This window comes from Eretmochelys imbricata, chromosome 4, assembly GCF_965152235.1.
Source record: "Eretmochelys imbricata isolate rEreImb1 chromosome 4, rEreImb1.hap1, whole genome shotgun sequence".
Taxonomy (NCBI): Eukaryota; Metazoa; Chordata; order Testudines; family Cheloniidae; genus Eretmochelys; species Eretmochelys imbricata.
This window is the reverse complement of record NC_135575.1, coordinates 75056946-75080002: the sequence shown is the minus strand read 5'-3', so window position 1 is coordinate 75080002 and position 23057 is coordinate 75056946. Positions and strand designations below refer to the sequence as shown.

At 42.0% G+C, this 23057-nt stretch overlaps 1 protein-coding gene across 1 annotated transcript in view; it reads right to left on the bottom strand.

Moving 5' to 3' along the window:
- GALNTL6 (polypeptide N-acetylgalactosaminyltransferase like 6) overlaps positions 1-23057 on the bottom strand; it is a 906144-nt gene that overhangs the window by 54338 nt on the left and 828749 nt on the right. The window contains exon 8 of the mRNA XM_077814511.1: positions 8427-8534. Coding sequence (XP_077670637.1) covers positions 8427-8534 — 108 coding nt within the window. The remainder of the gene's footprint in view (positions 1-8426; positions 8535-23057) is intronic.

The window sequence follows — 23057 nt, the reverse complement described above, 5'->3', positions numbered from 1 at the left end:
TTCTTTTGTGGCTGACAGATTAATCTCTCCCACCAAATCCCGTATACCTCTTCATTAAACATGTTCAGGTGAGTCCTGAGTGACATTATGATTATGGTGATTCAGGCAACTCAGCTGGGCAGAAGCAGAGACTTTATTCTTGGGAATGGAATGACTGCTTAACAGCTGGGGGCTGCATAGCACAACTGCCTGGTAAAGATTCCAGGGAAGCAAAATTTAAATGGATCAGTCCCTAACAGGAATATTATAGTTTCCTGTTTTAGAGACAGGGATGGTATGCCAGATTGGAATGACAATATTTATGAGCAATACACAGAACCCTCCATGGTGCATGAAACTGCATGGATCTATCCTATGGATTTTTTTTCAATTGACTTTTTAGACAGTTGTTAAATTATCATAAAAATACTATTTCTGCTCCCAATTTCTCCAGCAGTTATTAGGCAGAAAATGGTTTTTCCCCTGGCTGTAAAGCAGTACAATGCTTTTATTATTTGTGCCATTCCACCTTCATAACCCATTTCTTCTCCTTTGTGCCTACCTCACTCTCTGCACATACGCCAGCCTGATCCCCAATCCATGCACTTTGGTTTTTGTCACTATTAAGCAGTTGTATCATATTTGGGTCCTGTAACCAGTTCCTGTTGCTCTAGTGGCAATCTAAACATGTTCCAGGAAGCTGGCAGTCATAAGCAGGACCTCTTTTAAGCAGATTGCGTATCTTACTTATCACAATAGGTTTTTCTCTCATTGGCTATTTATCCTAGATCCTAGTTTTAGTTTATTGTGTCAACGAAGTGTCAATCACCATAGTACACAGGCACTCCTTCACTCAGGGATTCTCTGCAGCTCTGAAATCAGTGCCTTGGAATAGAGTTGGAAGCCACAGTGCAGAATGAGAGGTGCCGTATTTCAGATGTGAAATAAAACAGAGGCCCTGACTGTTACATTCATTAAAAAGCTCATGGCACTTTCTGCAAGAAAACCGATATTAATCCCTCTTCCAGCCTAAATACTGTGGTACTGCTGCTGCTGCAAAGTAGATGCCATGTTTCGCCCCGGAAATGTTTGCATTTCATTCAGACACAATTAGTGGTATATATTAACTGCATTACTGGAAGAGTAAGGAGCTAGAAACTCAAGCTGCTTTCTGTATGCTGGGGAGAGTCACTTTGCCATGTGGCTTTACTGCCTCTATACACTGCTATTAATATGCTCTGTTATTTTTATTCACCCTCAGTTGCATGCTGTAACCACATCTTGCAATGGAAGCACTATGCAGTGCATGCAGAGTTTGGATATAGACTGTTATTTACCCCTTCTATTTCCCAGGCCATGAAGCCCTGTGACAGTTTAGCAACACCTCCTTAAAACAGGCAAATAGTTTGATGCCCATTTTATAGAAGGGCATAATGAGCCACAAAGAGGCTAAACGATTTACCACAGGTCACAGCTTGGGAGTGGCGGAGCTAAAAATACAATCCAGGAGTCCAGACTCCCAATATGTTTCTCTAGGTATTAGACAACATTGCTTTGATAATCCAGCAAATAAATTCCAAAAAGTAGTTACTGCCATTGCAAACTAGTTATCCTTCTGGATAGAATATATTTATCAGTTTTAGTTTTTCCTTTTCAAATGATTAGTAGACCATGAATAAGCAGGTAGTTTCTTTCTCCCCTTTAAAACAAAACATTTTTGTTAGCTTGAAGAAAGCATCTAAAAACTGAGATGCTGATTGTTTTGTTTTTCTTGCATTCAAAAATTACCATGCAGATATTTATTCAAACTTCCTTCTTAAAACAATTGAGACCTTGATTGTTGAGACTGGGTTGAGACTTTGATTCAGCTATTAATTAATTTTGACTATGGACTTATAAATATGTCTAAATGTTATAAGAGGTACTATAATGAAAACTCAGAACTTAAGAGGGAAAACTGCATTGTTATGTTATATATAATTGTGTTACTGCAAGAGGATAATGCCCCAAATGACCCACTCATTCCAAGCTGATGTTTCTGTATTTATGGTGACTGCTGGATCACAATTGAAGTCTATTGCTTCTTGCTGGGCTAAAGGATTGAGTGACTGCAAAGCTACCTGTGCTGTCACCTTACACAGGAGCTGCCTCAGTCTCTTTTGTGAAGACGGCTTTAAAAAAAAATACAAAAGGAGCCATCTGTCAGTTTGCATTGAGGTCAGTGGATAATGTAACTTTATGGACGTGCTTCGTCTAACTCACTGATTCTACTTTGTCCTATAACGTGTCTGGAAACTGACAAAAATGTTCAAAAGTGCTGTTTTCAGCAAACCCCAGTCATTGTTTACAGCTAGAAAAAAAAGTCATCACGCCTAATGCTCTGGCTTTGGGAATCACAGCACAAGATGGTATGCCTACGGTATCTCGGTCTACAGAGCCCTTTAAAAAGCCACAGGAAAAGGCTGAGCAAGTGGTTCAGCTGGGAATCTGAACCCACCTTAATCCCTGCCTCTTGAACTGAACCCAAACTCTTGCAAGTTCCAATTCAGCAACATAGTGCAATGAGGCAAATGTCATCATGCTGTGCCTGCTGGGTCAGAGGATCACTGGGCTCTGGGATCCCAAGCCCTAGAGTGCAGGGAGGAATTCAAGTTAAGGTTAGGATTCACCACATTTTCAGGTTAACATCCAAAGTTGACTTTCACTGGGTTTGCCAATCCCTAGTTCAGAAAGACCTACAGTAGTGTAATGCTCTGGAGACGGTGCTAAAAGTCTGATTTAAAATGTTTGCAAATGAAAAAGATTGCTGTAGACATGTATTGAAATTCTAAGGTCATGGAACAGTGAGTTTTTATTGATAGAACTCTTATGTTGTTTAGGCAATCATGAAGAGAAAAATCTATTAGTATGGAGTTTACAAAACCTATCTAATAAACTGGAATGTACCTATAAGAAATTGCTGATCTTATTTTAAAATCTGTTTTACCAGATAACTGGCTAGGAGATGATGGCTTAGCTAGAATGCATAAAAATGAAGCAATGTTTCTGAATACCAAAGTAGTTAAAATAATGTAGCAAAAGAATCCAGAACTTATATATTGGGGCAGTGTCTTGTATGAGGTTTCAAGACTTCTTTTACTGAAAATTATTTTACATAAAACAATCAGACAAAAATAGTTATTAGTAGCTGTGATTTTGTGCCAAGACAGTAGGGTTTGGAATGAATGATAATCAGTTTGTGCTTCCTTAGGAAGTGGAATCACTGTTAACATCTGTACACCCGTTAATCTTGCTCTATGTGCAATTACCTGTAAATTGGGGACTGACTGTGTTTGGCAGGCAGCAACATCCTGAGGCATCTACAAAAAAGTCTTTTTCTTTAGTAGTTCTCTCTTATTTTGTTTGTCAGAGTCTGCTTTATAAATGTGGTATTTATTTTTCCAGTTTGTTTTGCTCACTTTTTGTGGCACTGAATGTTTTCACTGGCAAAATATTTTTTACATGGAGATTTCCTAGTTTATAGATCACATTTCAGCAAAAAAAGTATGTCTAGGTTTTGCAGGGCTTGACTGATAGCGTGAGAATGTGTGAAATGTGATCCTAAAAGAAAGAAGACAAATGACACCGTGAGACATACTAGGGTGTATAGTATGATACACTAGTGATGGTTTGCAGTGCTTACTGCCCAGATGAATGGGATTTTGATAGGCCAGTATAGTAGAGACTGTGATCCTTATGCCAGTTTTTGAATGAACAAAAGAATGGCTATGCTGGATCCGACCAATGGTCCTGCTAGCTCAGTATCCTGTCTTCTGTCAGTGGCCAGATGTGTCAGAGGGAATGAATGGACCAGAGCAATTATCAGGTGATCCTTCCCCTGTCATCCAGTCCCAGTTTCTGGTAGTTGGAGGTTTCGGAACACGCAGAGGATGAGGTTGCATTCATGACCATCTTGGCTAATAGCCATTGTTGGACCTCTTGTCAATGAATTTATCTAATTATTTTTTTAACTCAATTATAGTTTTGGCCTTTACAACATCTCCTGGCAATGAGTTTCACAGGTTGACTGTATGTTGTGTGAAGAAGTGCTTGCTTGTGTTTGTTTTAAACCTACTGCCTATTAATCTTGTTGGGTGACCCCTGGTGCAATAGGAAGGAGTAAATAACACTTCCTTATTCACTTTCTCCACATCATCATGATTTTATAGACCTCTATCATATCCCACTTAGCCATCTCTTTTCTAAAATGAAAAGTCCCAGTCTTTAATCCTAAATTTTAACCCTAATCTCTCCTCATATGGAAGCTGTTCCATACCCCTAATCATTTCTGTTGCCCTCCTCTGTGCCTTTTCCAATTCTAATATATTTTTTGAGATGGGCAACCAGAACTGCATACAGATTTCGAAGTGTGGGTGCACCATGGATTTATAGAATGGCATTATGATATTTTCCGTCTTCTTATCTATCCCTTTCCTAATGGATCCTAACATTATTAGCTTCTTTGACTGCTGTTACACATTTAGTAGATGTTTTCAGAGAACTATCCATGATGATTCCAAAATCTCTTTCTTGAATAGTAACAACTAATTTAGACCTGATCATTTTGTATGTATAGTTGGGATTATGTTTTCCAATGTGCATTACCTTGCACTTATCAACACTGAATTTTATCTGCCATTTTGTTGCCCAGTCACCCAATTTTATGAGATCCCTTTGTAACTCTTTGCAGTCAGCTTTGGACTTAACTATCTTGAATAATTTTGTATTGTCTGCAAACTTTACCACCTTTTTGTTTACCCCCTTTTCCAGATCATTTATGAATATGTGGAACAGCGCAGGTTCTAGTACAGATTCTTGCGGGACCCCACTATTTACCTCTTTCCATTGTGAAAATTGACAGTTTATTCCTATCCTTTGTTTCCTATCTTTTAACCAGTTACTGATCCATGGGAGGACCTTCCCTCTTATCCCATGACTGTTTACTTTGCTTAAAAGCCTTTTGGTGTGGCACCTTGTCAAAGGCTTTCTGAAAGTCCAAGTACATTATATTGACTGGATCATTCTTGTCCACATGCTTGTTGACCCCCTCAAAGAAATCTAGTAGATTGGTGAGGCATGATTTCCATTACAAAAGCTGTGCTGACTCTTCCCCAACATACTGTGTTCATCTAGGTGTCTGATAAATCTGTTCTTTATTATAATTTCAACCAGTTTGCCTGGTACTAAAGTTAGGCTTTACTGACCTGTAATCAGCCCTGTCCCTATAAATTATGGTGCTCTACCAGCCAGAGCACCTGCTCTCCTCTCCCATGGGGGGTCCAGCCCCTCCGCAGGGTCTGCTCACGCTCAAGGGCTGCAGAACCACAGAGGCAGGAGCTGTAGGGGGCTGCTTTGGGAGCCCCACATGAGTTTGTTGCATTGAAAACAACTGTGGAATTGTATGTATTTCCAGGGGAAGGGTAAATAGGAGAGCGGGTGGGGACGACAACTAGACCAACTCACTCAGGTTATAACATCTCCAGAGAAGCCACTGGTGCACACATACTACTTCAAACTGGACTCTCCAGAGACTGACAGACAAAGAAAGGGTTTTTTGATAAATAGTCTTGCTTTAAATTGGGTCAGGGCCTTCTTCCTGACCTAGCAAATGGACAGGACCCAAGCCCTTTGGGTAGGGTTGGAAGGACTGGGCCTGCTAGAATCCATGGATTAATTCTAGTAAGTTTATTAGAAACTGTGCAGGTTTTTTTATTGTTTTTAATATGTTTTCTCTATTATGCTTTTTACCTTAAGAATAAAGTAGGCTTGCATAGGAAGTGCTGTGGGATAGCTTATAACTATTGACAATCACTCTGTTATCAGTCTCTGAAGAGAAAGGAAGCAGATGTCCTTGGGCAACCTATCAGTGAAGGCAGGGAACTGTGCACCCTGGGAATACCCCAGTTAAAAGGTTAAGGGGCACAGGTCTCCATCCAGAAAGGCAATGGCTGGGGAGTGGGAAGCTGGGAGTGGGTGACCTTGCTCAACCACTGTGGGGAAAATACAGGTGCAATTCCCTGAACTGTGAGACCAATCTCACATGATCTTGAACTGGAGAGCAGTTTTAAATGAAGCATCTGAAGGGAAAACAAAAACACACACAAAAACACCTGCAGCATCCAGATCATCTCTGTGTGCGCCCACTTGGTTAATAACTTCATATAAGGCAGTTGATTCAGAATTAGAGGGAGACTAGCTCAGTAAGGTGGGGCTTCCCTGTTCCTTAAAAGACTATATACGATCTTGATAACTGTTTTAGTTTTGGACTGTCTCCCCAAACCTTTATCTTTTGGACTTTGATCAGCCAATGGGGATAAAGTTATGCCCATGCTGAATTGCTTTGCTGGATCAGGGACCGAATGCTCTTCCTTGATTGACAGATTATCTATTTATTTAGATTGATATGAATGCTGAAAAAGGAGTAGGCCTATCCATATGCTCTAGGTGTCCCTGACTCAAGTTAACATTACACCCTAAGAGCAGCAGTACTATTTAAGATAATGTACTACAAGTAAGCCTGGAAGCTTAATGACTCAAATTCCCCTTCAAACAAATGCCTACCAAGAGGTTCCCCTAAATATCAAGCAATGTATTAGGACCCATTAGTCAAACAGGAAGGATGGAATATTCCCCATTAGGGCAGCAGCTCTTTCCCCACAACATGCTTATCAGTTCTGAATGACGCCAGGCAATCATCCTGTGCATGGTCAGGGACTCTATTCTGCAGGATATGGAGAATTTTAATGTAATATTTCATGGCTGCCTTATTACAAACAAAGGCAGAGAGGACAGGACTATTTTGCCTAATGAATCCAGATTAGCCACCATGGCTGCAGAGGTTTTGTGGAAGCTAATTAACTGTTGAACTGAGCCATATGATAATATCTCAGATAGAAAGGATGGCATTCCACCTCTACAATTAACGTAGAGTAGAGAGCATTCTAGCCATCCAAATATTCTACTCTGTTTTAGTGCAATAGGGAGAAAAGAATACTAATGTTCAAATCTCCTGTTTTAAGGTGCTTATCTAATGTCTCCATTAGATAAACACTCCATTATCTGGGTTCCAATAGCAAGAGACAGGTCACTACAATGTAAAGCGGACTTCTGGAAAGTCATCTTCCTGGAAAAGCTGAGAGAATGGACAAGACGGAATTATTCTTAGTGGAGGCATAGATTTAACAGCATTTCCTACAGTATGTTCAAAGCATTTACAGTGGCTCTTGGTTTATTTGTACACTACCTTATCAATTCACTCATGTTCCGTATTGCATCACATATTAGGACTCCTACTTGCTGTGCTTACTGCCAGCACCCATGCTCTTCCAGGGCAGGGCTTTCTCTCTTACTTTAACTACCTGAAAGGCAACTTGACTGCATGCAGTTAGCAGATAGAGTACAATTCATTTCTTGTCTCTCTTATTAGGCTTATGGTCTGCTAGGCTGTGGAATCATTATAGTGAGTGTAGTCCTGCAGCACAGATGTCAAGAGCTTCTCCTCCTTAAAGCAAGAGACTTATTTTTCATTCATACATATTTTCATTATTAAGAAAAAATATGATTCATAAGATGTTCCCTATGGTGATGGGCAAACACCAATATTTATGCCATTTTATGTTCTAAAAATGGAAATAAAAACGAACCATCTGGTAACATTTTAAATGGAAAAGATTAAAATTAAGGATTAATAAATACTAATATTTGCCTGGAAGTCACAGCAGTGCCCTTAATTTCCCATTTTTGACATTCCTTGAACAAGCCCCTCATTTCTCTCAAGAAATGTATAGTTTTCATAGGTCCATTTCCTCTAAAGAAGGAAAACCTCATGGATATAGAGATGTTTAATCTCTTTGAAAGAGTATTGTGATCTCATAGTTCCCTACTCTCTCATGGTAATAAGGTGGTCATAGTCCTCACAGAGGTTATATAACCAGTCATTTAAATCACTGCTGATCAATTCTTTTGTTCCAAAGAATATTCCTTTCACAAGATGTAGGCTGTTGGATTAATTTGCTGACTGATCAAAATCCTGCCTAAAAATCAACCATCAAATTCCCAGTGACTTGTCAGATTTTGCTTATAAAACCATGACTGACAATCACAGTGAGTGTGTAAAAGGCAATCCTGTGCTTCAGGTAATTCATATATTCTTTTGCATGAATGTGAAAGTAATATGCCTCTATTCTGAAGCCTCTAACTTTATTTTTTACTGAGCACTGTTTTGTTCTTGGAAGCCTTGCCTTTAGAAAGGCGCGATTACAAAAGTAATAGCACATTATATGCTAGTCAGAGAAATGGAGAATTGGATTGTTTTATTCTAAATAAAGAAATCGACCCATAAGGAGTGAAGTGACTGACAACTTAAAGACCACTTTAAAGATGGAAAATTTCAACTAGCAGCTACTCACTCGTGCCAGGCTGGTTCCAGATGGAACTTTATAAGGGACGTACTTCCTGTAAATGTGTCCAACCCTAGAACATGGAACATCAAACATGCCACCTCCACACATCCAAACCTGAAAAGGAAACAAACAGTGACAACTGAATGCCAGCAGGGAAGATAAAAATCCAGAAATCATTCTGCAATGATCCCTCTTAGTGACAGTCCTATTTCATTCTGAATAGCTAGGAATGAAAGATGAAGGAAAATCCATGTTTTGATACTTGGGGTCTCGCTACAAAAAGAGATCACATTAAAAAAGAACAATACAAACTATACTATAAAGAATAGTAGCTACTGTATCTACCAACCATGCTTTTTACAATATAAACAAGATGTCTTTATCCAAGAATTTCCAAATTCTTAATACTCCTAATTAAATTTACTAATTACGTTTTTAATTCCAAAAAGGCCAAATTTTCAAAAGTGGTCTCATATTGGCAATATGCAGTTAAACATACCTATCAGGTGATTATTTAGAAGTTAAACTCAGGACCCTTGGCCTACAATCTATAGGATGTACTTTTGTAAAGAAAAACTGAAACAGAAGAACTGGTGTACTTCAGTTTGTCAGCTAACCAGACTACTAATATGGTAGGTTGGCAAAATGGATCAACATACTTGTAGGATAAACATACTGATTTTAAAGAGCGTATTTTGATTTTCTACTAACAAGTCAGTGGGAGCATCAGAGACGACAGTAAATAGGATAGCAAAACATATAAATAGGTTTTAAAACTAACCACTGTCTAAGGGTTCAAAATGCACTTGTAGACCTAGTGCTGGGGCTACACAATCCTGCAGCAGCCTGCTGAATATGTCAAGTAGTAAAATCACTTTGCTTTTCATAACCCTGGCAAAACAACTTTCTCAGCTCCCTGAGTCTGCAAATTGTTCTGTAAGCAGAACACCCACGATTCCGCACTAGTTCTGTACAGACCACTTGCAGTCTCAGCTTTTTCAGCCTCCAACCTGTGAGATCATCAGCAAGCAAACCACCCCCATGTGCAGAAAGAGAAGGAGGAAACCATTAGCAACAGAAAAACAGAGTCTTACAGACAGAGAACTGCAGCCACAGCATAATGCTGATTTATTCAGTTCTTGGAGGTTTGAAGAGCAAAAGATTTGTGATTAAGACTCTTTTGTTATCTAGGTTAGTTAGAAAAACTGGTTTTGTATAGTGCAAAATTTCCATTAACCCCAGCTCCTCCCCCACATTTTTATGGTACAGTAACTCCCCACTTAATGTCCTCTCGCTTAACGTTGTTTCGATATTATGTCCCTGCTCCATTACTGAACATGCTCGTTTAAAGCTGTGCAATGCTCCCCTATAATGTCATTTGGCTGCCTGTTTTGTCCACGACTGGCGGCCCCCCCTTCCCCCCCGTGCCTCCTGCCTGCTGGCAGACCCCATGGATCAGCGCCTTCCCCTTGCTCCCCCTGCCTCCTGCCCGTGGCAATCAGCTGGTTTGCGGCATTCAGGAGGGAGAGGGGATGGGGGAGGAGCTAGGACGCAGCATGCAGAGAAAAGTGGGAGGAGGTGGAGCGGAGGCGGGTTAGAGAAGAGGCGGGTTAAGGGTGGGGGCTTAGAGGAAGGGGTGGAGGGGCGGGCCAAGGGTTGAGCTCACCGGCAAAGTCGATGCCTGTGCTTGCACAGTATACCTGTATTAAACTGCTTGTTTAAAATTGTTGAAAATGTATATAATGCCTTTTGTCTGGCAAAAAAAAGTTTCCCTGAAACCTAACCCCCCCCCCCATTTATAGTAATTCTTATGGGGAAATTGGATTCGCTTAATATCGTTTCGCTTAAAGTCACATTTTTCAGGAACATAACTACAACATTAAGTGAGGAGTTACTGTAGATTATTTTGGGGGAAATAGTCAAACTTTGGGAAAAGTTCTAGAGTAGAAGAACTTGACCTTTTAAGAGTTCTCCTATTCCCTAAATGTTACTCTGCAGCATCTGCATTCTGTAATCAACTAGGAAAGCATATAACGACGCCTAGCTTCACTGAGAAGTCAAGCAAGGTCACTATGACAGTATGTTCTCTATTGACACTGTGTGGAAGTTGCAATAGTACACTTCATAAACATCTGGAGGGATCACTCTGGAGACAATGAAGAACTCAGTAAGGAGGCATGAAAGATAAGTAAAAAAAAAAAAGACATGATGCTGTATCTCCCAGAATCTTGTCAGAGCTTCCATGTTGCAAGGTTCAGTCTCTCCATATGCATATCCACATGCAAAGGGCCCAGTTTCTGCATCCAGTGTGTTCTGTACACATGAGGCAGAGAGAAAAATGTGCTTGTGGTCTAAGGAAAGGTAGAACACAATACATAGACAACAGCAGTGAGATGCTGGCCCTACTGATCTCAATGGGAATTTTGTGATTATTTCAGTAGAGCCAGGAATTTACCCCAGAGCTGTTATGCTCTCACTGAAAAAACAACATGGGATGTGTGGAAACCAGATAATTAACGATGGGAATATGTAGCTACACCATCAGAAAAGGTAGCATAGTTAAGACACCTGTTGTTATGCCTTTTGGCTATTCTAAATATTCCTCCCAGAGAGCAGATTGCAAAAGTGCTCAGAGGAAGTCTAAGTAAAACTTCCCCAACCCTACAGTGAACACAACAGCATGCATTCAAATTCATACAAGACCAAAAGGTACAACAAATTAGTGCTGACAGACGAATGAGACAAATAGAGAACACAGCAATAGCGCATGCTGATCATCTCAGCATCATCGTCACCTTAAATCAGGACAGTAACAGGAAAAGTGAAGGTCTATGTAGACTTGTAGAGCCAAGGTCTAGGATAATGGTGATTTTGCTGGGTAGGGTGAACTCTGCAATGGGGGACACACATTGTGTATAGCAGCTGAGTAAGGGAACAGTTACCACCACAGTGCTGTCCCTGTATGGTGTTCAGGGGCACCATCTTCTCTATCAGCCTCCAGCTAGCATATGCTTAATAAATGTGAAGCCCCACCCACTGAAAATAATTACTTTTGGAACAGAGAAGGACCATTCCCTCTCTATTCTCACCTCCTATCCTGTAGCCTCCCAGTTGCTATGAAGAGGAGGGTTCTCTTTTACTCAGCTGCAACTCTAGCTCTCTCTCTGCCATTCTACTCCTTCCTCAACATTCTGGCTACTGAAATGGAAATATTTCCACTACTCTGCAACTCCCCTGTTTGTCATTTCTGAATCCATCTCACCAAACCTTTTTCATTTTCCAGATCTTCTCTACTGCCTGCTGGCTGTTGTGTCTGTTTTTTCCCCAGCTACAGCAGAAAACAAAAAGTGACTTGATTATTGTCAGCTTCATTACTGCTCAGAAAAGTCTGAAAAAACAATAGTTAAAATTGACAGGTTTTCACTCTGAGGCGGCTAGTCAGTTCACCTTGCTTACACTGTTCTCCTCCTACAAGCCCTTTCTTAAAACATCTCATCAAGGCCCTTAAACCCTTGCCCATCCACTCTCAACTCTCCTAACTTACTGAAAAACATGTGCACAAACACACAAAAATACATAATGAAACTAACAAGATGTGGTTAACTTCACCATTCCTTCATGTTCCATTATTCCCCTTCCTGACAATCCTTTGGTTGTATGTCTTCTTGTCAAACTGCAAGCTCTTCGGAGTAGGGACTATAGCTGACTGCAAATAACCTAGCACACTGATGGCACTATACAAGTAAGTTTAATATTATTTATTACTGTAATAGAGTAGCTGGCCCATTAGATGAAACTGGGCTCAGCTCTCCTGTTTCAGTCCAGATGATCCCAGCCAATTCAAAGCATGGGGCAGCACCTGGGGGATCTATAAAAGGTCAGTCAGGAGTCAAACCAGAACTGAATCAGATAGGAGAAGAGAGTGGCCAGAGACAGAAGGTGGCTCCTGGGAGATGGCTGAAGGTAGGAGAGAAGCAAGAGGAGTTTGCCAGCTGGTGTCCCTGAGCCAGGACTGGAGAGGGCTGAAGTTAGGGGGAGCAGCAGAGGGAAGTTCCTGCTAGCTCTAAGATGGAGAGCTGGAGACAAGGGCCAGAGAGGACTGAATGAAGGGGGGAGCAGAGGAGGGGCTTACCCGCTGATATCTCCTTGCTGGAGAGCTGGACCCAGAGAAACAGTGAGAGGGCCAGGGGAACGGAGGATTGCTCCCCTGGTAAGGATGCTCCCAGCACAGAGGCTGCGAGACTTCCCACTGGGAAAGGCAGGCTTGCGCACTAGAAGGAAGGGTTGGAGTGGTCAGCCTGGCAAAGGGATGGAAAAGGACAGATAGGAGCCTAAGCTGTGATGGAAGTCACTGGGGTACGGTGAGAACAAGGACCCTTTGCATGGGGTGATATGAACTATGTTTTGGGACTTTTGTTGAAGACTATTTGCACAAGATTTTTGTAATAAACTGGTTCCCAGGAGCAGTACTGGTTAAGTAGGAGCCTGAAGTGGAGTCCTTTGAATTAGTCAAGAGGGAATGTAAGGCGAGGGGCTGCCCTGAGGCCACAAGGTGGTGCCCGGGAGGAAACCACTCATTTACAATTACTATTAATTTTTATTACGACAGTGTTTCTAGGGCATGGGAAGACAATAAAAGGATTAAGGCTGGTCCTTGGAAAAGATGACAGCCTAGCAGATAAACTCAGTGGAAGGTCAGCTCCCTTTTACAGAGCACATACATAATGTGAGGAAGCAGAAATCTATCTAGGTGCTTTATTACTGTAACATATGTAATAAGTGTTGAAGTACACATATATTGCATCTTCTTGATGCTGCAGGAGATCAATAAAAAAGAAAAGGAATTAGAAAAAGGCTATCAGATACACTGAGGCAATAATAATTGGGAGGAAATATCACTGCATGTTAGGCTTGTATTTGATAGATATAAAACTTAATTTGAAAGTGCTGTGCTGCACCTGAGGTGCATTTTGTAGCGTAATTGGAATGAATCTCAGGCCGGCTTGCAGGACATTTAGCAGCTGTTCCTGTTTATCTTTTAGCTTCAGAATGACTAAAGGAATTTTTATATTTTCTTGGGAAGATCAATTCTGGGAACCTTGTCTTTAAATGCGTATTTTTATGTCATCTGTGCTAAATGCTGTCAGAAATTGGAGAAACAACTTGAAATCTTCTGTGTTAAATATTGCAGACCTCTAGTGCACCAGAAAAGGAATTCTGCTGGTGTGGAGCTCCCAAATGCTGTCACAATGTTGATGCCTCCGTTGGCCTAACTAGCAAGCAATAAAATTCTCAAGATCTCTAATGTCTCATATAATAGCAATGAATATGAGCTGTAGCCAAGATAAAATAACCCTCCCCCCAACAAAACAAGTCAATTTAATTTAGAAAGCTCAGAACAGGAATATTTTACGATGCAGTGGTTCCCAAACTTTTTACTAAGTTGACCCACCAACAGCATTGTAAAGAAAAAAAAATGAGTATTTGTGGCCCCTTAGAGACTAACAAATTTATTTGGGCATAAGCTTTCGTGGGCTAAAAGCCACTTCATCCGAAGCATGCAGTGAAAAATACAGTAGGAAGATATATATACACAGACAACATGAAAAAATGGGTGTTGCCATACACTGTTATAGATCTACAATCTATCCTGAGGGACGATCCCTCACTCTCTCAGATCTTGAGAGACAGCCCCTCAACCTGAAGCAAATCCTCACCAGCAACCACACACCAAAAACACTAACCCAGGAGCCTATCCTTGCAGCAAAGCCCGTTGCCAGCTCTGTCCACATATCTATTCAAGGGACACCATCATCACTATTCACATCAGCCACACTATCAGAGGCTCATTCACCTGCACATCTACCAATGTGATATATGCCATCATGTGCCAGCAATGCCCCTCTGCCATGTACATTCGACAAACCAAACAATCTCTATGCAAAAGAATAAATGGACACAAATCAGACGTCAAGAATTATAACATTCAAAAACCTGTCGGAGAACACTTCAACCTCCCTGGTCACTCAATTTCAGACCTGAAAGTCGCAATTCTCCAACAAAAAAATCTTGAAAAAACAGACTCCAACGAGAAACTGCAGAATTGGAATTAATTTGCAAACTGGACACCATTAAATTAGGCTTGAATAAAGACTGGGAGTCGATGGGTACTTACACAAAGTAAAAACTATTTCCCCCTGCTAATTTTCCCCTATTGTTACTCATACCTTCTTGTCAACTGTTTGAAATGGGCCATCCTGATTATCACTATAAAAGTTTTTTTTTCTCCTGCTAATAATAGCCCATCTTAATTCACTAGTCTCATTACAGTTGGTATGGCAACCCATTTTTTTCATGTTCTCTGTGTATAATATATATATATCTATATATCTTCCTACTGTATTTTCCACTTTGTGCATCCGATGAAGTGGGTTTTAGCCCACGAAAGCTTATGCCCAAATAAATTTGTAAGTCTCTAAGAGGCCACAAGTACTCCTCCTCTTTTTTTTTTTTTTTTTTTGCTGATATAGACTAACACGGCGACCACACTGAAACCAACAACACTGTGTCTTTTTGGCAATCTGCCATTATACATATGCACCCTCTACTCTGGCACTGAAACCCTAATCCAGTTTGATGCAGAGGGAAGCCCCTGGTGGGGAGAGGCAGGGTGGGGAGCGTGTTCCAGCCAGGCCAAACCTGAGTGGTGCTATGACCCAACTGAGGGCTGAATGTGGGATGGGCTCGCTTTCAACCCTCCCCTGCACCCTGGTAGAAGTGTATTTGCCTAGGGCGCAGTGATGGGTTAATGTGGACCTGGATGTGGCAACCCATCTCAAACCTTCCTGTCATCCATGGGTGGGTTGGCTTCTACCATTTGGGAAACACTGCACTAAATTATAGTTTATCAGCTCCTTAAGAACATAAGAGCGGCCATACTGGGTCAGACCAAAGGTCCATCCAGTCCAGTATCCTGTCTGCCCACAGTGGCCAATGCCAGGTGCGCCAGAGGGAGTGAACCTAACAGGTAATGGCCAAGTGACCCCTCTCCTCCCATCCATCTCCACTCTCTGACAAACAGAGGCTAGGGACACCATTCCTTACCATTAATGGACTTAACCTCCATGAATTTATCCAGTTCTCTTTTAAACCCTGTTATAGTCCTAGCCTTCACAACCTCCTCAGGTAAGGAGTTCCACAGGTTGACTGTGCGCTGTGTGAAGAACTTCCTTTTATTTGTTTTAAACCTGCTGCCCATTAATTTCATTTGGTGGCCCCTAGTTCTTATATTATGGGAACAAGTAAATAACTTTTCCTTATTCACTTTCTCCACACCACTCATGATTTTATATACCTCTATCATACCCCCCCCTTAGTCTCCTCTTTTCCAAGCTGAAAAGTCCTAGCCTCTAATCTCGCCTCATCTGGGACCCATTCCAAACCCCTAATCATTTTAGTTTCCCTTTTCTGAACCTTTTCTAATGCCAGTATATGTTTTTTGAGATGAGGGGACCACATCTGTATGCATCTGTACTCCATCACAGAACACTTCATTGAGAGGGTCAAAGAGAAAGGCATAAAGGCAAGCTTGAAAAGAGAGGATGCAGTGGTCTGGTGGTTAAGGCACTGGTCTGGGTTTTGGTTGATATGGGTTCATTTCCTGGCTCTGCCACAGATTTTGAGAGACTTGGGCAAGTCCCTTAACTTCTTTGTGCCTCACCTCCCACTCTTTATTTTGTCTATGTGGATTGTAAGCAATCCAGTTCAGGGACTATCTGCTATGTGTAAGTACAGTGCCTAGCACAATGGGGCCAGAGTTTTGGTTGGGATCTCTAGGTGCTACTGCAGTACAAATAAATATAAAGGAAAGGACTCATGGGCTTGGAGATGTGAATTGGAAGATGCGGGAGAATGAGTTTGATAGATGTGGTAGTACAAATAAAAGATCAGTCCTTCCAACTGCAGAGTGCCGTGGAGAAGGGACAAGGAGGAGCCCAAGACTGGAAGAGCACAGAGGGACAGGGAGTTAATGGATGCCCACTAAGGGTATGGTGGAGTGACCCCAGAGAGACTTTTGAACATTCAGGAAACGACCAGAATTCTTCCTTGCAGTGTATTTTCTATTGCTTTGTGCAGTTATCATGTTACTTTATGAAAATGGAACAAAGAAAGCGAGAGAAAACTAATAATATAAATTTAATAATAATAAGATAGTAAATCGTGGGCCTAAAGGTACATGATTTGCAGTTGGGGGAGGAGAGGGAAACGAAGTGATTACTGTGTACGTTGCTGAGAGGAGAGGGCCCAGGCATAGCTCACTTATAAAGAAGCAGCGCTGTGCCCACTGCTGTGTGGCTCTTTCCTGAGCTAACCTGCAACAACAAGATGCAGTATAGACAACTCTTGTGACCTGACCATGAATCTCATTAAGCTTAATATTTTTCTTAAAAGCCCAGTTCCTGGAGTCCTTTGATTTTGAGAGACACGGAGCTTTTATGTTAATAAAAGGAAGTTTCTACCCCTATTATTGTAGCGAGAAGCTGGAAAACATGACCCATTGAAGGCTCAGAACAAGGAAACCAAATAAAGAGACCCCAATTTTATTATTTTTAAGCCAATATCATACATTTTTGGATCCTGACTCATTATTTTTGAAAGCTCAGGGTTTAGAAACACCACAGGGCTGGACACTGCTCTGCTCCTTGCCACCTGCAAAGGACCCATTTCACACAAATGTACACCCCATAGCAACCCCATCAAGATAACTGCCTTCATTTTCAGTTCTTGGAGCCACTGGGATTTTACAGATTTGCCCAACAACTTAACTGTTGAGATGCAAGACTGGCATTTTAGGTTGTTTATTGCATCATGTGTAGTGAAAATATACATTTGCATGGCATTTGTAATTTGTTTTTTATTAAATACCTAACTGGAGTGCTATGAAGGGGTTAATTGACAGTTTCACATGGAACAGATTACACTGAAATATTTTTCTGTAGAAAGACCCACCTCTAGTTAAATTTCTGAACATATGGTTTATTGGACAATTGTGGTTCCAACATAAACCTAGCTGTCTTATTTGATCAGTGTGGATTATAGGAGTATTCCTTGTATATTTTGCAGCATTTGTGTGCGGTAAAGCCACAGGCATTGAAAACTCTCCAAAATTAACTAATTAGTATCACTAATTGTGACTAATTAGCTGCTTCCCAGGTGATGGGTTTGATGCCATGGATCAGATAGTCTGCAGACCACCTGGTTCTTGGCTTAAAAGACTAAGAAACAGCTCAGAGAGAGAAAGCCCTGCAGAGAGCAAGTCAGTTCCTGCAGGTGAGCCTAGGTTAGGGGAAAGGATGGGGCTAGAGATCTTGCTGGAGCTACTTCCAGTGATGGGCAGAAACCTTAAGAGAGGCAGAAGCCTTAGTGGAGGAGGACTGAGGAAATGCCAGGCAGCAGGACCTGGGATTTGTGAAAGAATTTTACAGTCAGCACGAGGCCAAGAAATTGTAGAGTTAGAGAAAGACTTTAGTTCAGTTGACATTTGGATTGTGAAGTTTTAATAAAGCAGATTCCAGATTACAAGAGTCTTTATGCAATTTTTAAGAAGTCCAAGAAAGGGAAACCGAGTCAGCAGTGAGATTCAATGCTGGATCTGTATGACCCTACTGAAATGCTTGCACAGTGCTAGTCTGAGCTATACCTTAGTCTAAGCAGTGGTGTTAGTTCTTTGCTTTCATGTGCACTAAATTTGCTCACAAACTAAATAAATAATTCTAAAATAGAGAAAATATAATCATGAAATGTTAGTTTTATGATGTGTTTCAAATAAAAATAGATGAAAGGATTGTACATATACATTTCCAAGGCTGATTCTGGCCTCTTCCAGCTAGTAAGAGGAACAGCTTCCTGGAAGCCCATTCCTAGCTCTATCTACACTAACTAAGGAAACTTTGAAAAAAAAAATCCTCTGAATATTCCTAACATTATTTCAGGGGTACCAGAACTGGGATCTCTGCTGTAAATGGCCCCTGGCGGCCACAAGCATTTTAAACACTAGGGTTGAAAGCCTGGCCTCATTAAAATTAGTGGGAGTTTTGCAATTTGCTTCAACAGGAGCCAAAATTCACCCAATGTCACTTAGATCTTTCAGAAGGGTGAGAGAACAGTTCTTAAAACAGCAACAGCAGCCAATGACCAGTGTTCACAAGAGCTCCCAATTTGCTTCTGGAGCTGAACCAGTATTAATTATGTTGGGAAGTTATTGCAAAAATTCCCTAGAATATATACGGCTTCTGAATGGCAAGACATTACAGTAAAACAGGGGAAAGGAAAGTGAGACAGCATGATATAGTGTACTGAGTGCAGCCTTGGGAACCAGAAACTCCAGAATTCAAATAGCGGATCTATCACCAACTCAGTTCCCTTTACGGTATCATTTAATTACACTGTGTCTACGGTTTATCATCTATAAAATGAGATTATTAAGTATCAGAAGGGTAGCCCTGTTAGTCTGGATCTGTAAAAGCGGCAAAGAGTCCTGTGGCACCTTATAGATTAACAGACATATTGGCGCATAAGCTTTCGTGGGTGAACACCCACTTCGTCAGATGCATGTAGTGGAAATTTCCAGAGGCAGGTATAAATATGCAAGCAAGAATCAGGCTAGGGATAACGAGGTTAGTTCAATCAGGGAGGATGAGGCCCTCTTCTAGCAGTTGAGGTGTGAACGCCAAGGAAGGAGAAACTGCTTTTGTAGTTGGCTAGCCATTCACAGTCTTTGTTTTATCCTGAGCTGATGGTGTCAAATTTTCAAATGAACTGAAGCCCAGCAGTTTCTTGTTGAAGTCTGGTCCTGAAGTTTTTTTGCTGCAGGAGGCTACCTTTAAATCTGCTATTGTGTGTCCAGGGAGGTTGAAGTGTTCTCCTACAGGTTTTTGTATATTGCCATTCCGAATATCAGATTTGTGTCCATTTATCCTTTTACGTAGGGACTGTCCAGTTTGGCCGATGTACATAGCAGAGGGGCATTGCTGGCATATGATGGCATAGATTACATTGGTGGACGTACAGGTGAATGAGCCAGTGATGGTGTGGCTGATCTGGTTAGGTCCTGTGATGGTGCCGCTGGTGTAGATATGTGGGCAGAGTTGGCATCGAGGTTTGTTGCATGGATTGGTTCCTGAGTTAGAGTTACTATGGTGTGGTGTGTAGTTGCTGGTGAGAATATGCTTCAGGTTGTCTGTGGGTGGGGACTGGCCTGCCTCCCAAGGCCTGTGAACGTGAGGGATCATTGTCCAGGATGGGTTGTAGATCACTGATGATGCGTTGGAGAGGTTTTAGCTGAGGACTGTATGTGATGGCCAGTGGAGTTCTGTTGGTTTCTTTCTTGGGCTTGTCTCGCAGCAGGAGGCTTCTGGGTACACGTCTGGCTCTGTTGACCTGTTTCCTTATTTCCTCTTGAGGGTATCTTAGTTTTGAGAGGTTTCAGAGTGGCAGCCATGTTAGTCTGTATTCGCAAAAAGAAATTGGTTAGTCTCTTAGGTGCCACTAGTACTCCTTTTTCTTTTTGTAGTTTTGAGAATGTTTGGTGAAGATCTTGTAGGTGTTGGTCTCTATCTGAGGGGTTGGAGCAAATGCAGTTGTACCTCAGTGCTTGGCTGTAGACAATGGATCGTGTGGTGTGTCCGGGATGGAAGCTGGAGGCATGAAGGTAGTCACAGCAGTTGGTGGGTTTTCGGTATAGGGTGGTGTTAACGCGACTGTCACTTATTTGCACCATGGTATCCAGGAAGTGGTCCTCCCGTGTAGATTGGTCTAGGCTGAGGTTGATGGTGGGCTGGAATTCTTCCAGGGTTTCCTTCCCATGGGTCCAGATGATGAAGATGCCATCAGTGTAGCATAGGTAGAGAAGGGGCGTGAGTGGACAAGAGCTGAGGAAGCATTGTTCAAGGTCAGCCATAAAAATGTTGGCATATTGTGGGGCCATGCAGGTACTCATAGCGGTACCACTGGTCTGGAGATATATATTGTCATCAAATTTGAAATAATTGTGTGTGAGGATAAAGTCACAGAACTCAGCAATCAGTTGTGCTGTGGCATCATCAGGGATACTGTTCCTCACAGCTTGTATTCCATCAGTGTGTGGGATGTTTGTGTAGAGAGCCTCTACATCCATGGTGGCTAGGATGGTGTGTTCTGGAAGATCACCAGTGCATTGTAGTTTTCTCAGGAAATCAGTGGCATCACAGAGATAGCTGGGAGTTCTGGTGGCGTAGAGTCTGAGTAGAGAGTCCACATATCCGGACAGTCCTTCAGTGAGAGTACCAATGCCCGAGATGATGGGGAGTCCCGAGATTTCCAGGTTTGTGGATCTTGGGTAGTAGACAGAATAACCGCGGTCGGGGCTCTAAAGGTATGTTGATTTGTTCCTGTGTTAGTGTAGGGAGTGTCCTGAGTAGATGGTGCAGTTTCTTAGTGTATTCACAGTGTAATACAGCACTTTCCTACTGGTTACTGAAAAAAGGCATTGTTAATCTGTCCAGTTCCAGCCATTCACTAGCTTGAAAAATATTATCACATGATGAAGAGTATCAGCAGGAGTCTCTATCTTTTTAATTAAAAAATGATCTTGGGGTTACACTGTCAGAAAAACAAAATATATTATTTTTTATTAAAAAAATTAATCTGGAGACTGTTTTCTGAAGACTTAATATGTATAAGACACAAGGCATGGTTCCCTCTCCCCCAGGAGCCACCCATTATGCTGGTATACTCTGATTCTGAAATTTCAGTTAATCAACACGATATCAGAGCTGTGATAACTTCTGCCATCTCTGATGATATTACATGGAGACTGACACTAACAAAAGGGAACCACGTTGCCTCCTGCAAACCGAGAAACAAGTGTCAGGCAAACTTTAAAAAATCTGAGTGATTACAAAGCCTTATTCAAACTGATTTATAAATAATACATAGGGGTCACTTCATCTGTCACTGAAATTAGAGATGGGCCTGAACCAAACCTCCAGATCTGAACACCCCAAACTATGGGAAAATTCAAATTTGACTCCATATCTTCAACTTTGTGACCTTTAACTGACATGCAGTCAAGTCTGAGGTGAAACCTGACAGTTTAACAACACACAGCAATATTACAGAGCCATGTGGGACAGGAAGTGCAAAGAATGCTGTATCTAGTTGACACTTCAGGGGAAACTGTAGGTAGGCTAAATATAATTACTCAAACTGGCATTTGGCCAGGATATTATCTGTACTCTCATTAAAGATCCCACAGAACTTTTGACAGTCACAAATTGTCAGAATGTCAGGCTTAAATCTCATGCAACAGTTGGCATCTGTGGGACACATCACTCCCTGTAACATCATGTTTCGCAGCTATTAGTTCAATACTGACTTCTAGGGAAAAATATTCCTGATCCTACAAAACGTCTTTGTGCTGAAGTCTTTGTGAATGAGACAGGTTCAGTACCAAACACATACATCATTGCAATATGCAAATGTTTTGTCCACATGCCGACTGGGCTTGACAATGCTTAGCTGTGAGGAAACCATAACCGCAAGATCATAGATGTAATAGAGGCACAGCAAATCAAATTTAGTATATCAAGTAGTTTTAGAATTTTTATTTTCACTTGTTGGAATGTTTGAGGTTTATTTTGTAGAATTCCTATTTATTCCTGCCCATAGCGCATTGGTGTTGTAATAAATTATCCAATAATGCTCAAAAACTGACCAACTCCAAGGCTGATTTTTGCTTTCAAGATTAATTGGGGCTTATTTTCCAATGTTCCCAATCATGAGTACCAATAGTGTCAGGCTATGTCTACACTACCACGGTAAGTTGATCTAAGTTACACAACTCAAGCTACATGAATAATGTAGCTGGAGTTGATGTAGCTTAAGTTAACTTACTGTCAGGGGTGAAAGTGAGCTGGTACGGGCCAGTATGGCGTACCAGTAAGAACCGCACCGGCCCATACCCAGCCCACATTAAAGCGCCGGCACGGCAGTCTCCCCAGTAGGTGGCCCTGCTGGTAGGTGGCCAGGGGGTGGCCCGGGGGTGGGGTGGGGTGGGGTGGGGTGGGGGAGGACTGTCCTTTGCCGTGGCAGCAACATTAAAATGCTGTTGCGGCAAAGGACCCTGCAGAGCTTTAATGTCCCTGCCCCTTTTGCTCCCGCCCCCCCCGCTGATTGGCGGGGGTGGGGGGCAAAGGGAGCAGCTGCCCTGGGGCTGGTGATTTAAAAGGGCCCGGGGCTCCGGATGCCGCTGCCGCTATCGCAACAGTGGCGTCCGGAGCCCCGGGCCCTTTAAATCAACACAGGAACGCTGGGCAGTGTGGGCCGGGCAGCCTGGAAGGGCTGGCTGGGGGATGCTGACCCCCAACCCCCACCCCTTCTGCCTGAGGCCCCGCCCCAGCCCTGTACCAGTAAGCGTCCTGACTTACTTTCACCCCTGCTTACTGTGGTGCCTACACCGCACTGGGTCGATGGGCGAGTGACTCCAGTTGACTTATCTTACTCTTCTCATTTGGGGTGGAGTACCAGGGTTGACCGGAGAGCGATCTGCAGTTGATTTGGCGGGTCTTCACTAGACCCACTAAACTGACCCCCGGTGCA